Raw genomic sequence first — 14,054 nt, 5'->3', positions numbered from 1 at the left:
AACATGACATAAATTTCCATGCTTCCTCCTCAAATATAATACATTTTTTTAGAATTTGTTGATTTGTGTGTGTGTGTATCACACAGAACATCCAAAACCATCTTATTCAACTATACACCCACTTCCCAGATGGCACCCTCCTAGAGGTCTCTGTTTTAGGAAAGTCAGCTATTCCTCATCTAGCAGCAATCAGTTGTCAATATTCCTTTAGTTAAGACTGGGGTCTGCTGTTCATTTTCCCAGTTCTATGCTGGGTTATTATCTGGGAGTCCCTTTGGCTACCCTGGCCAACAACTCAAAAGAAGGTATCTCCTATCTGGCATTGTTGCTTGTTATGTAGCCTTTAGTTATGCATAATTTGTTCATTTAAATCTACTTGTTACAGTCCTTTCTTTTAATTTTCCTACTAATGCTGCACTCTTTCAGTCCCTATTAGTCTCAGAAAATATTGCATCATTTCTGAAGGTAAAACTCACTATTATCAATTACTATTCCATTATTTTAACTATCTGATAAAATGAAATCTTCTGAATAAATGTATCTTCATAATCTTTCAGGTATTTCATCCCCACAGAGCAGGGGACAAATTGTGCTCTTTTCTTGATTGCAGAGAATTTACTGAAATTCCTACTGAGATATAGGGTACCCAGAAAGCAGTCATAATATGATGACTCACTATTATCAATTACTATTCCATTATTTTAACTATCTGATAAAATGAAATCTTCTGAATAAATGTATCTTCATAATCTTTCAGGTATTTCATCCCCACAGAGCAGGGGACAAATTGTGCTCTTTTCTTGATTGCAGAGAATTTACTGAAATTCCTACTGAGATATAGGGTACCCAGAAAGCAGTCATAATATGATGACAGATAACACTGGATTTATCTAAAAAAAAGCCTAAAATTTAAAAAGACATTTTATTGAGGTATGAAAACACATAGAAAACTACATATTTAAGGTTTACAATTTTTGAACTTCTTGGATAAGTCTGCATTCTTAAAGCTATCCCAACCATAAAGACCATGAATGTGTGTATCCATGAATGTATCTATTACAGTCACGAGTTCCTTCCTCTTCTTGTATTATAATTTTTTAAATTTTTATGGGAAATAATATAACATAAAATTAACTTACAGTCAAGTCTCCTAGAAAATTTTATTACAGACTAAATAGTCCTTAGCTGTAGGCTCTGTGATGTATACTAGATCTGAAAAATATTTATTTTGTTTAATTGAAACCTTATTCCCTGAAGCCATCCTCTCCCCAATGACAAATTTTCAGATCTATCTTATCATGTGTGTGATCCTGAGTGATTCTGTAATCTTGCCTGCCTTCTTTAATCTCTTTAATACTCAATTTTTATATTTATAATTTAAGAAAAATAAAATATGCCCACCTCAAGAGAATCATTGTGGAAATCAAATGAAAAAACGCTCCATGAAATGGTGAACTCATAATTGTCTGAAGAAAGGAGATATTAACTTGAGCTAATAATTAGATCAAAATTATTGAAACACTTCTTTCACTTTTTTTGTTTTGTCTTTTTGAGGCAGAGTCTCCCTGTAGCCCCAGCTATGCTGGAACTCACTATGTAGACCAGGCTGGCCTCGAATTCACAAAGACCCAAGTGCCTCTGCCTCCCAAGTGCTGGGATTAAAGGTGTGTGCCACCATTCCTGGCCTTCTTTCACTTTTTATACTTAATTTTCTGCAACTTTTAATCTTTCAAATTCCTGAATTTGTATAAAAAGTGCCATCAGTCAAATATTACTTCTCATGCTTTTAATATTTATGTTGATATTTTCCATTAAAATCCATGTCTCATTTTAAGAATTACCTTAAAATGAAAAATACCTTTAAAAGAAAAAGAAGTAAGAACAACTCATTAAATTTTAGCTTTAGATAGACTTCTTTTAGTGTAAATGAACAAGTAAGTAAATGAATATTGCTTGGCACCCGTGTATATAAAACACTACTTTTGTTCATCTTAAATTCAAATTTAATTCATTTTGTTTTATCAAATAGCTCTAATACTGTGCTATGCAAACACTGATTTAATATCTATTTTCTCTGTTTTATAGGTCAGAAGCATCTAAAAGTAACAATAGAGTGTGTATTCTGTGCACCACAAAGAACTACAATATGTAATGGTGTGTTTAGGAAAAGCAAACAGCTATGTCCATATGGAAATACTGCTTTATATGGTATCTTTATCTAGGAGTTAGGGAATGTACACAGAATTAAGGGCATTTGCTGTAGGAAAAACTTATCTGCCATAGGTGGTCTCAGATATCTGTACTGAAAATTGATGCTGTTGAGAAGACTAAATTCACAGATTCATTTCCAAATGTCTCATTTGTTTTGAAAGGTCAACACTACAAGCTATTGTTATTGCTGTGTCCAGAAGTGCAACAATATTTTCTGCATTAACACTATATCTAGAAGATATTTTGTGCATCTTCCTATGATTCTCTATGGGGTGTTACCCATAGTAGCCACAATAAATATCTACTTTATGCCAGAGACCTTTAATCTTCCACTTAGTGACACCATCAAGGACATGGAGAAAAGGTGAGCTTCTATGTAGGCTTTTCCACACAGAAGGTAGGGTTTGTAATTTTGAATTGACTTAGGCTTACACTGAAGAAAATTGTTTATTATAATTTGGTAAGTTTATGCTTTTTAATACATGAAGACATATTGTAAAATACTACCTGCGATTTTTCCTGTACAACAATGTTATGAATATATAAATTTATGTATATATGTAAATAAAATACTCCTTAGTATCTTGATGTAATTTTACAATTTTTAAAGTTCTTGCATGTCCTCTTTATGTAGTCTGTGACTTATAATGTATTACTTCTATATTTCATTTGAGAAAATGGGGAAATAATGGTGGTAGTCTTTTTCATATTTATGTAGTTATAAATTTATATGTATTATATAAAATAAGGGACATATATGTAAATACCTATATCTGAAATTGGAGAGAAAGTGCATAAAATAACTGGAAATGGAGCCCAAATAATTTGTAAGCAAATCTTACTTTCTTTTTAATTTAAAAAATTTTTAATGTTTTTAAAATTTCATACAATATTTCCCGTTCACATCCAGACCCCCTCCCCAATCCATGCTTCTCCTTCACCCATCAAACCCTATGCCCTCTGCCATACATGCTGAGTCCTATTCATTCAGGTGTTTGTATCCAAATGTCCTTCAGCGTAAATGCATCTACTGGAATCTAGTCAGCCCATCCAGTCTTTGTATATAAGTCGTACTTGCCCTCACCCAGCAGCAACCAGTCTCAAATAGTTCTCAATCTAGTGCCGACCTGCCACCTATTGCTTGCCTCCCCTTTGGGCCCTTGTTTAATTGAGCTGACATGAGTCCCACGATGGATGCCACCACTGCCACAGGTGCACATGCCCAAGTCTGCATTAGCCTGAAAGCCTCCATCTCACATGTTCATGAACAAGCCCTGGCTCTTACAGTCTTTCTGCCTCCTCTTCCACAATGGTCCCTGAGCTGTGGGTGGGTGAGGTTCCATATAGGAGTCCCATCCTACACTCTACAGTCTTTTATTATCCAAAACTTGGCCAGTTGAGGCCTTCTGTGTACAACACACTCTGATGTACATGGAAGCCTCACTGTTGAGAGTTGAGGGGTCATTAGCCCTCTCTCTACCCCTTATTCTGCTATGTTCCATGAGCCTTGGTTTTAGGAATTTGACTGCAGATGTGTTACCTAGTACTGGGCATTTCCCAGGTGTATGTTCTCTATGGCTGACCAGATGTGCAATACTGTGGTAGCCTCCATCTGTTGCAAAAAGAAGTTTCTGTATGGCATGTTTGTTACTCTATGGGAGGTCTCTTCTATCTGGCACTGAGTTTTCTTCCAAGTGGCTCCTAGGAGTTTGATTGTCATGTGTTAAGTAGTATTATGACTGTAACTGTATAAACAAATTTAAGTTTTCACAAATATCTCTCATATCAGTAACTGATAAATTAATATTCATTTTATTTATTTATTTTTGGTCTTTTTGAGACATGGTCTCCCTTTAGCCCCAGCTGTTCTGGAACTCACTATGTAGACTAGGCTGGCCTTGAACTCACAGAGAGATTGTCTTGCCTCTGCCTCCCAAGTGCTGGGACTACAGGCGCCACCATGCCTGGCTATCCATTTTATTTTTATCCATGTCTAAATTATTTTTTATAATTTCTAGATCCTTAAAGCTTTAGTAAATGTTTTTATTGTGGGGGTATTAGAATTAGAGATGATGCAAGTAATATTTTCTAGAGTGTTTCGATGAAGGAATCTGGTTTTCCCTAAAACATCAATGTGTTTATTGACCCAGTGCATGGTGCAGAAACACTAATAAACATGCCTCTTATGGTTTGCCATTTCACTACCATAAAAAGCTGCAGTATCTTTGGCTAGTTTCGCTTGTTTTGTTTTTCTTTTCTTTTCTTTTCTTTTCTTTTCTTTCCATGTAATCAGTTTTATACTGGCTAAGGTCTGTAGCACTGTTACGATTATCATATAGACAAAGGGCCCGCGTGTGAAAGAGCTTAATTATCATCAGTTTCTCACATTAAAAAGTCCTTAGGTCTGAATTAAATTAGGTTGGAATTGGTGTCTTTTTAAGAACACAAGAATGAAAATGGGAAGAAACATTCTCTAATAAAACAAAAGCAAAACCAAAAAGAAAAAACCAAAATGAAACATGAAGACTTAACAACAACAAAATAATCAAGGGCTGAAGAAGGGATTTAGGAGCCTGAAGAACGTGCAAGAGAAATTGTATTAGCAGGAATGAATGAACTCGAAAGGAGCATCTTTTAAACATCTTTTGTTTTCTGAGACAGCGTTTCCCTATATTGCTCAGGCTAGTATAGAATTTGGCATTCTCCCATCATGGCCTCCTGCATGATGGGATTTTAGGAGTGTGCCATCGCACTCAGTCCAGATAGGTATCTTTTTAAAAAGATTTATTATTTTAATTTTGTGTGTATGTGTGTATTGCCTGCATGCATGTTAAGTGCACCTGTATCATGCAGTGCCTGCAGAGGTCAAAAGAGGGCATCAGATCTCCTGGAACTGGAGTTACCAACAGTAGTTAGCTAGTTAGCTGCCATATGGGTTCTGGGAGTCGAACATGGGTCCTGTGCAAGAGCAGTCAGTGCTCTTAACCATGGAGCCAACTCTCCAGCCCCCAGGTTAATATCTTAAACCTGGTGGATTAAGCTTGTGGGTGGGTTAGCGAGAACCTTAGACTGACTCTGTACATATGTATGCTTTAGTGAAACAAAAATTTTGAGTAGAGAGTTTGAAATTGGCATCATCAGAAAAAATTTCAGTACTTCTTAAAGAATAAATAACTTCAAACTCTCAAAAACACATACTTTGTGTACTTATTCAGTCTTCTAATGAAAATCCTCAAGTTTTCAGTATAAAACTTTGATACACCGCATATGGGCATTAGAAACTGTTTCTGCACCAAATATAAGAATTATATGAATAAAGTTATGTTCCAGTTTCTTTTTGTTGCTGTCATTAAATACTGACCCAAAGCAACCCAGGGAAAGAAGGGGTTTATTTGGTTCACACTTCCAGATCTCAGTCCATCAAAGAGGGACCCAGGGTGGGAACTCAAGCAGGGATCGGAAGCAGCCATAAGGAAAACTGCTTCAAGTCGTGCTCAGGCTCATGCATAGCTAGGATTTTTTTTTTTTTTTTTTGGCAGGGGCTCCTTTTGTGATAGGGTCTCCCTGTAGCCTGAGCTGGCCTGGAATTCACTATGTAGACCAGGCTGGGCTTGATGTCACAGAAATCTGCATGCCTCTGCCTCCTGAGTGCTGGGAGAGCATGGGCCACCACAACTAGCCTTAGCTAGGATTATTAAACAGCCCAGGACCACCTGCACAGAAAGTGTTGCTATCCACAGTAGTTTGAGTCCTCTTACATTAATTAACAATCAAAAATCATCTGTAGACCAATCTGACCTGGGAAATCCGTAAATTGAGAATTCATTCTCAGGTGAGTCTTGGCTGTAATCAGTTAAAGCTAAAGCTAACTGGTAAAATCTTCAAATAATTTTCCAGAATGGAAGTGGTGGCATTCCAAATGACGAATTTATTTTCAATAAGTTTATTTCATTATTGTTCTATCTATAATAGTGATATGAGATGAACACATTTCTTTCCTGGTTATTGCCCACTCTTTAAGTCAAGTGACTGACTGTAGGAGATTCCTGTAATTTGATATAAGATTAGCTTTGTTGTATCTTCTTAAAACTGTGAGAATGGGTCTGGAGAATTGGCGCAGCAGTTATGAGCACTGATTGCTCTTGCAGAGGGTCCAGGTTTAGTTTCCAGCACCCATAGTGATACACTTACATACATGTTGGCAAAACACTAATACACATAAAATAAAAATAAATAAAATATTTGAGAAAAAAACCCTATGAGGATTCCTGGTTTATCAGCCTGCTTTAATAGATAGGCTGGTAGCTCCAATGCCCTTAGTTGTCACTAATGGCGTCTGATGTCCCAGGAGAAAGCTCACAGGGATCTGCTGACAGCCAGATAAGGGTGCATCCATTTCGTTTTCAGATTGTGCTTTTCAGGTAAAGATGAAATCAATGCATCATGTTCCATATACCTTCTTTCATAAAGCAGGTTTTATTCAGGGGAGTTAATATTTTCTGATGTGCCATGGTAAGAAAATGATTACAGAATTAGGGTAAAAAGCTCTTGAGTTTTTAAATTTAAGAATTTATTTCTATTTTCTCCCTTAAACTTCATGATATACGTGTGTGTGTGTGCGCGCGCGTGCGTGTGTGCGTGCGTGCGTGCGTGTGTGTGTGTGTAACCTGCTTCAAGTTATTTCTGGAAAATGTGTAAAAATTGCCTCTCTTGGGAATAAAAAAAATCTGCTTTTAGTAACCACAAATTGGGTAAGCTTCAACAGATCTTAGAGTTTCAAATGATCATCTATAAAATTGTAATGCCAATTTATGATTACTTCCTTAAGACTATGTTGAGAAGTCTTGATGCACATTTAAGATATAGATGTATAAGCTGCTGTGCAATACAAATCAACTTCTTTAAGTGTCTCCCATACTTGTACAGTCACTCACATGTTTGTCTTTCATTTCTTTGATTCCAGGGATAGGTTGATGAACAAAAGTATCAGTGAAAAACAAAAGCAAGACCTCTTGGAAACCACTGAGTGCTAAGGAGGACAAAATCCACGTGGTGGAAGAGAGAGACAAATTCTTACATAATTTCAAACACTGTTTTTTTTTGTAGTCTAGAGCCTTCTGCATCAATGGGCATACAAACATACTTATTAGATGAGTGTATTGAAAAAGTAAATCTATTGGTGAACAAGCCATAATGATGATGTGAGTCTTACGACCTTATTAAATACTGTTATGCAGATTCCTTACATGAAAACTTTCAAACAAATCTGTGCAATAAAAATCTTTGCCTTAACATTAAATGGGTTAGAATATGTTTATAACTAAAGTTGAAAATAATATATCTAAGAAGCTAGTTATTTCCCATCTGAAATACATATATTTTGAGTTGTTAATTCTGATTAATAGTATAGGGACATTATTGAATATGTTGAACAACAAGAACATCAGTTAGACAATAAAAATTGCTATGAGGCTTTTTTGATTACATGTCTTTTTTCCTATACATTCTTCAAAAAAATTAATTGAATTTTTGTGTGTTTCATATAGAAAATAATCTTTATACCTAGTTCCCCTTTAGCACCCTCTCATAGCCCCAACTGGAGTTCATACATTCTATCATTTGTGTTAAGGCCTATCATGTAAAGTTTGTGTCCCCAGACGTCCATTAAAGCAAGTTCATCTACTGGGATCTAGCCAGACTATCTAGAGTCCCTTCTTTTAAGAAGATCAGCTCTTCCTCACCCAGCATTAATCAGCTGCTAATAATTCTTCAACTAAGTTCAGGGCCTGCTGTCCATCACCACAGTTCTGTGCTGGGTTTTCCTCTGCTTAAGTTTGCATGGGTCTTGTGCATGCTGAAAGCATTGCTGTGGGTTTGTATGAGAAGGGTCCAAGGTGCTGGTAGGACTATTTCCATACGGTCATGCGCCTCCTCCCTAGCTCTTACAATCTTTCCACCCCCTCTTCCTCAATGGTCCCTGAGCCCTGGGTAGGTGGCTTTTAATATAGGAATCCTGTTCAAGGACCCATACTCTGCCGACTCTTATTTTCTGTGTTTTGGACATTTGTGACCTTTTGCATTCCTGGCCTTTTGTTGCATGAGGGAGCTTAACTGATGAGAATTGAAAGATGAATTAGTGTTCTCTTCATCCCTTGTTCTACGTTCATTGAGCCTTAGGTATAGAGGTTATATCCTAGATGTGCCACATTGTCTTGGGAAATCTAAATGCATATTTTATAATGAATTTTTATGTGTTTCATACTAAAAATCTTAATCATCTTTATATATCCTCCTCAATCTGAATGTCCCTATAGCCTCCCACCAAATTTTCATATGTTAAGGCCTATCAAGTAAAGCTAGTGTACCAGATGTCTGACAGTGCAAGTTTGTCCATTGGGGTCTAGTCAGCCTATCTAGAGTCTCTCCCTTAAAGAAGATCAACTCTCTCTCACCAAGCAGTAATCAGCTGCCAATAGTTCTTTGGCTAAGATTGGGGCCTGCTGCCCATTTCCCCAGTGCTCTGCTGGGATTTTGTCTGATGGATTGAGCATGGGTCTTGTGCATGCTGTCACCATTGTTGCAAGTTCATATGAGCAAGTTCCAAGAGTCCTGTCCCTTATGTTCATGCACCAACCATGACCCTAACAATCTTTCCACCCCTCTTCCACAATGGTCCCCTGAGTCATGGATGGGGCCATGCACTCTGAAGTCTCTTATTCTCTAAAACTTGGCATGTTGTGACCTTCTGTGTGCATTGTTCTTTGTTGTATGAGGAAGCTTTGATGGTGAGAGTAGGGATGTATTAGTATTCTCTGTACCCCCTGTTCTGCTATGTTCCATGACCTTAGGTGTAGAGTTTCCACTGTAGATATTTCACATAGGACTAGACATCTTTCAGTGATATATTCTCTGTGTATGACCAATTGTAGAACTTTGTAGCAGTCTCCATCTGGAGGATGTAGCCAGTCTGGGTACAGGGGATCAGGATAAAATGGGTGGGGTCTGGGTAGGAAGGTTGTCCAGAGATCTGAGGCAGAACAGCAGGAGCTGGCTTAGGCCCAAGGGTAGAAATGGGACAGAGTGCTGTTAGAAAGTGCAGCTGCTAAGGGTGCAGGGGAATTAATATACAGTGGGTGGGGTTTGACTTACCAGGGTAGCAGGCAGGTCTGTGGCAGGCAGCTCAGGAGACAAAGGGCAAGGTAGGAATAGTGGTGTTTTTAAGGTGTGTCTTAGCCATTTTTATTTTTTCTTTTGAAAATTCTCTGTTCAGCTCCATAGCTCATCTTTTTAAAATATTTGTTACTGTATTAGTCATTTTTCTGTTGCTGTGACAGATACACCGACCCAAGCAATTTATAGAAGGAAGAGTTTATTTGAGCTTTCAGTTCCAGGGGAATTACTATCCGTCATGGCAGGGAGGCATGGTGGCTGGAGGTAGCTGGAGCAGGGGCAGCAGAAGCTAAGCTCTCACATCATCACACAGGCACAGGAAGCAAGAGAGCAACTGGAGATCTAGCAAGGCTTAAGAACTCTCTAAGCCCACCCCCAGTGACATGCTTCCTCCAGGATAGTCACACCTTCTAAATCCTCCCAAAACAGCTCCACCATCTGGGGACAAAATGTCCAAATATTTGGAGCCTATGGGGACATTTTCATTCAAACCATCACATTCCACCCCCCCTGGCCCCCATAGGCTCCTGAGGAGGCACTCTCTCCTGCTTGAGGTTTTAGAAGGTATGGCTATCCTGGAGGAAGCATTTCACTTTTTAAAGATGCTATCTTTCTTCCAGTGTGTGTTATTTTCCCTTTGTCAAATATCAGGTGGCTGAAATTGCATGCACTTTTTTTTGGATCTTCGATTATGTTCCCTTGATCTATGGGTCTGTTTTTTTTGCCAGCACCATGTGGTTTTTAAAACTATAGCTTGGTAATACAGTTTGAGATCTGGTATGGCAATCCCCCCAGCATTGCTCTTTATGCTTTGGATTGTTTAACTCTCTGGGGTCTTTCGTGATTACATATGAATTTTAGTATTTTTTTCAAATTCTGTGAAGAATGCCATGGCAATTTTGATTGGCATTGCATTGACTCTAAAGATGGCTTTTGGTAGGATGATCATTTTTTCAAAATTAATTCTTCCAATCCATGAGTATGGGAGGTCTTTGCATCTCCTGGTGTCTTCCTCAGTCTCTTTCTTCAAAGATTTAAAATTGTCTTCAGCCAGGTTTATTCCTATTTTTGAGGCTATTGTGAATGGGAGGATTTCCAAGAACTCTTTCTCTGATTGCTTGTTATTGACACACACACACACACACACACACACACACACATACACACACACACACACACACACACACACATATATATATATATATGTTACTGGATTTTGTAGGTTGACTTTGTATTTGCTATTTTGCAAATAGTGTCAATCATTTCTAGGAGTTTTCTGATGGGATTTTGGGGTCGTCTTATGTATAATTTCATGTCATCTGAAAATAGTGATAATTTTATCTCTTCTTTTCAAATTAGTACTCCTTTAGTTCCTTTCACTTGTCTTATTTGTCTAGCAAGATTTTCAAACACTATATTAAAAAGGGGTGGAGATAGTGGACAGTCTTATCTGGTTCCTGATTTTAATGGGAATGCTTTCAGTTTTTTTCCATTTAGAATGATGTTGGTCATGAGTTTGTTGTATATAGCTTTAAATATGTTGAGGTATATTCCCTTGAATCCATTTCCCTCTAGGACTTTTATCATTAAGCCATGTTGGATTTTGTCAAAAGGCCTTTTCTGCATCTATTGAGATGACTGCGTATTTTTTGTCTTTAAATAAATTTATATGAATTATGACATATATTGACATATATATTTAACCTCCTTGTATCTATGGAATAAAGCCAACTTGATCATGGTGGACAATCTTTTTGATGTGTCTCTGTCTGAACTTTACAAGTATTTTTGTTGAGGATTTTGCATCTATGTTCATTAAGGATATGGGTCTGTAGATTTCTTTTTGTTGTTGTGTTTTTACCTGGCTTTGGTATTAGAATACTACTGGCTTCCTAGAAGGAGCTTGGGAGTTCTCTCTCTGTTTTTATCATTTTGAATGTTTTAAGCATTGGTTGTAGATCTTCTTTAAAAGTCTGAACATTTTGTTATGAATCCATCTGAGCCTGGCCTTCTTTAGTTGGTCAGGTTTTGTATTACTGCTTCAGTTTCTTATTTGTTATCAATCTGTTTAAACTGTTGATCTCTTCTTGGTTTAGCTTTGGTGGTTTCCCTGAATTTAGAAATTTGTCCATTTCTTTTAGGTTTTCAAATTTAGTGGAATATAGTTTTTTAAAGTATTCCTTTAAAGATAATCTGGATCTTTTTGTTGTCTGTAGTAATATTTCTTCCTTCATCTCTGATTTTGTTTATTTGGATTTGCAATGTCTTTCTTTTTGTTAATTGGGCTATGAGTCTGACTATTTTGTTTATCTTTTCAAAGAACCAGGTCTTGGAATAATTGATTTTTTGGTACTGTTTTCTTTTTTCTCTATTTCATTAATTTGTGCTCTGATTTTTGTTCTTTCTTCTTGCTTGCTGGGTTTGGGTTTTGCTTATTCTTACCTTAATTCTATAGCTGATCACACAGAAAGAATTAGTGTCTGTGAGATGCCCAGCCTTAAATGACACCTCTACAATGGAAACTCTTCATCTAAGGCTCACAAAATATAGTGGAGTCAGGAATACAGATAATACTAATGCATCTTTCAACTCTCACCAGAGAAACTTCTTCAAGCAACAGCGGGGAATGAACACAGAAGGCCACAACAGGCCAAAGTGTAGAAAATAAGAGACTGAAGAGCATCTCTGGTTAGGACTCATATTAAATCTCACACATCCAGGGCTCAGGGACCACTGTGGATGAAGGAGAGAATTTTAAGAGTCAGGATTGGTGCATGAGCATAAGGAAACAGAGTCTACCAGGCTCATATGAACTTAAAGTAATGATGATGACATTCACAAGACCCATGCAAACTCAATTAGACATAAAACCACCACAAAGCTAGGGAAAAGGACAGGAGACCCAATCTTAGCTGAGGAACTACAGGCAGATGATATCTGCTAGGTCAGGGAGAGTCCATATTCTTTAAGGGAGTGACACTAGATAGGCTGAACAGGCTCCAGTGGATGAACTCACACTGGGGGACATCTGGGTACACAAACTTGACTCTATTAGCCTTAACATATATGACAGAATGCATGAAATTCTATGGGCAGACATTTTGGGATGTGGATGCAAGAGGAGGTCAAAATATGACTAAGATGTATAAAATGCACACACACACTCTATATCATCCATATCTATATCTATCTATATCAATCTCTATTTCTTTCATCTATCTATCTATCCATCCATCTGTCCATCTATCATCTATCATCTATCATCTCATCTGTCCATCCATCCATCCACCCATCCATCCATCCATCCATCCATCCAGATATCAAGTGCTTATCATCTATCATCTATCTATCCATCTATCTATCTATCTATCCATCTATCATCTATCTATCATCTATCTATCTATCATCTATCTATCTATCTATCTATCTATCTATCTATCTATCTATCATCTATCTATGTATGAAAAAATGAAAAATGAACCTGAAACCAGCTGAGCTGCCTAGAGGACACTCATACTGACTGAGATTCCTGCAAAGGACACCCTCTAACCTCTTGAGGTGCTTGAAGGTTGTGCGTGCTCTTGAGATTTCCTGCTTTTGTCAACTTTCACCCATGCTGGGGTGGGTTTTTATTGATGCATTTCTCTTTGAGTCATTTCTGTGTCTATAAATAATCCCTCACCTATACTCCTATAAGTCATCCCAATAAAACTCATTGGTTCACCAAAAAACAAAAGCTGCAATAAAAACTCTTCTCTGACTCTCCATGAAAATATATCACATTGCTTCTTAATGTTAATTTCCAAAAAATAAAAACAAACCCAAAGCAACAAATCCCAATGTAGTTGCCTGCTAAGCGACACTTCTTTGAAATCTTGGGCATCATGAAAAAAAGGCATTTTGTCCTCAGTGTATTGAAAATAATCCAAATGGTTTATATAAATGTATTAAGAACACTGTGAAAGTTGGCTTTGCTACTGTAAACATACATGAATATGCCAATTTTCTAACTTTCTAATTCAACAAATATTTATAAATCAGTAACAAATATTTTTAGAACTAGTGTTCTCTTTTCTAGAAAATTTATTATTTTATAGCTATTTCCTGATTTAATTATAGCTTTTGAGGAAGTTCTCAAACATATAGACAATAGTAAAAGTTTTCAGAACTTGGTGATTCTTTGTATGTTTTTAAGGATACTGCCATCCCATAGGGACTTCACGGAGAAACACTCAACAGCTATTCTTGTTCATCATAGTTATATCCATCTTCTTGACCACCCAGGTTCTGAAGCCAATACCTCTATAACCATGACAGCTGAAGCTCCGCTGAAGGTCTTTATCCCCATGGGTTCTGACCAGAAACCTGAGCAATTTTGTTGGTTCCTTTAGACTCAGTGGTAACTCTTAGACTCCAATGTGTTAACTTCTTAGAACACTGGAACACTGGACTAGTGATTGAGTCCTTTCAGGACATGTGAACATTTGGCCACCATATTTTACCTCTGTCATCATTACTGAGATAAGATGTTAACAGATGGTAATGTGGAATGAGCACTCAATGTTTTTTTTCTAGCTCAAACTTCCAAACACTTCCACCATCTTCCCGTGAAACAACATAGGTCCTCACAGTAATACACCATATTCTTGGTACTAACTTCGGTTGTAGGGTTC

General features: G+C 37.2%; 1 protein-coding gene across 1 annotated transcript in view; it reads left to right on the top strand.

Moving 5' to 3' along the window:
• Positions 1-7,244, top strand: part of LOC103738154 (solute carrier family 22 member 22-like) — a 41,820-nt gene extending 34,576 nt beyond the window's left edge. The window contains 3 exon segments of the mRNA XM_008837987.1: positions 2,373-2,437; positions 2,440-2,575; positions 7,175-7,244. Of these exon segments, the coding sequence (XP_008836209.1) occupies positions 2,373-2,437; positions 2,440-2,575; positions 7,175-7,244 (271 nt within the window).
• The last annotated feature ends 6,810 nt before the right edge of the window (positions 7,245-14,054 follow it).

This window comes from Nannospalax galili, unplaced genomic scaffold (assembly GCF_000622305.1).
Source record: "Nannospalax galili isolate Female #2095 unplaced genomic scaffold, S.galili_v1.0 scaffold17, whole genome shotgun sequence".
Lineage (NCBI taxonomy): Eukaryota > Metazoa > Chordata > Mammalia > Rodentia > Spalacidae > Nannospalax > Nannospalax galili.
This window is presented reverse-complemented; position numbering and strand designations above follow the sequence as displayed.